General features: G+C 39.6%; 1 protein-coding gene across 1 annotated transcript; it reads right to left on the bottom strand.

The window, feature by feature from the left end:
* Nucleotides 1-266: 266 nt before the first annotated feature.
* Nucleotides 267-1,222, bottom strand: LOC131395350 (olfactory receptor 5G9-like). The gene is given in 2 exon segments (XM_058527262.1): nucleotides 267-1,096; nucleotides 1,099-1,222. Coding segments are annotated over 2 exon segments (954 nt in total).
* Between the last annotated feature and the right edge of the window lie 299 nt (nucleotides 1,223-1,521).

Below are 1,521 nucleotides of genomic sequence, written 5' to 3'. Positions count from 1 at the left end.
ATTTATTAGATTGCATGATATTTCCAGTAATGAAGATGTTTAAAGAAGCGGAATTGCTCTGACTCTGTAGGTGACTGGGAATTTTTATCATCTTTAGGGACATGATGAAATAGAGCTTTAAAAAAAAATTAGATACTAAAATAAAAATCATGTAGAAGGATGGAAAGATGCCATCCCTCAAATTCTTCAAATTCTTTAGCGTCTTTGGATGATAACCAGGTAGTGTAGCCATGTCTGGAAGCTTCTCCTTTTATCTATTTTCTACTTTAGATGGGAATTTGACTTCTGATGCAGAACTTCCTCCTGGTGACTGTCCTGCACATGGCAGCTTTCACTTCTTTATTTCTCAAGCTGTGGATGAGAGGATTCAACATGGGGATCACCGCTGTGTAGAACGCCAACACCATTTTATTGAGGTCCAGAGAAAAAATTGCACCTGGCCTCACATAGATAAAAAAGAGAGTCCTATATAGGATGGAAACAGCTGTGAGATGGGAAGAGCAGGTGGAAAAGGCTTTGCGCTTCCCATCAGCAGAGCAGATCCTCAGGATGGCAGTAAGGACGTAAAAATAGGAGATTATAATGGTCAGGCTACTGTAAACCAGTACAGCTCCAGCCACAATGAAAACTAACAATTTATTGATCCAGATGTCAGCACATACTAGAAAGAGAAGGGAGATCATGTCACAGAAGAAATGATTGATAATGTTGGAGTGACAAAAGGGAAGTCGAAAAGCAGCCGTTGTGTGAGTCATGGTGTTCAGGAACCCAACGGTATAGGGTCCAACCACCAGCTGGATGCAGAGTCTCTGGGACATGGCAACTGAATACAATAATGGATTAGAGATGGCCATGTAGCGGTCATAGGCCATGGATGCCAGGAGAAGGCACTCAATGGCCGCAAAGAACCCAAGGAACCACTGCTGCAAAGCGCAGCCCAAGAAAGAGATGGCTTTCCTCCTCACATAGAAGTCAGTGAGCATCTTGGGGCTCACAACTGAGGAGAAGCAGATGTCCACAAAAGTCAGGTGACTGAGGAAGAAGTACATGGGTGTGTGAAGGTGGGAATCGATCCGGATGAGAATAACCATGCCAAGTTTCCTGTCATAGTAATGAGGTAAAAAAGCAGAAAGAGCAGGAAAAGGAAGACTTTCATCCGAGGATGGTACTTTAAGCCTATGAAAATAAACTCTGTGATCCTTGTATTGTTTTCATCAGCCATTGGTTGGTTTGAGTCTCTATAGTAAGAAAAGTAGAGAATTGCTAATGCATAAAACTTGAAATTTCTTAAAAGCATAACAGTACACGAGAAAAGAAACTACAGGCTCAATTTAGGAGCATTAGTGTTAAAAAAAAAAAAAAAAGCCTAAATAAATTGCTAGCTAATCACATATATTACAGTTCTAAAGAGTAATATGGCTTAAATGTTTAAAAGAGAAAATTAGGGTTTAAATAAGAATTTGGTCGACATTAGAACACCTATAATATTATTCATCACATTTACAGATTAAAAGGAAAAAT

The sequence above is a fragment of the Diceros bicornis genome, chromosome 31, assembly GCF_020826845.1.
Source record: "Diceros bicornis minor isolate mBicDic1 chromosome 31, mDicBic1.mat.cur, whole genome shotgun sequence".
Taxonomy (NCBI): domain Eukaryota; kingdom Metazoa; phylum Chordata; class Mammalia; order Perissodactyla; family Rhinocerotidae; genus Diceros; species Diceros bicornis.
The sequence above is the reverse complement of the archived record's forward strand: the minus strand, read 5'-3'. Positions and strand labels throughout refer to the sequence as shown.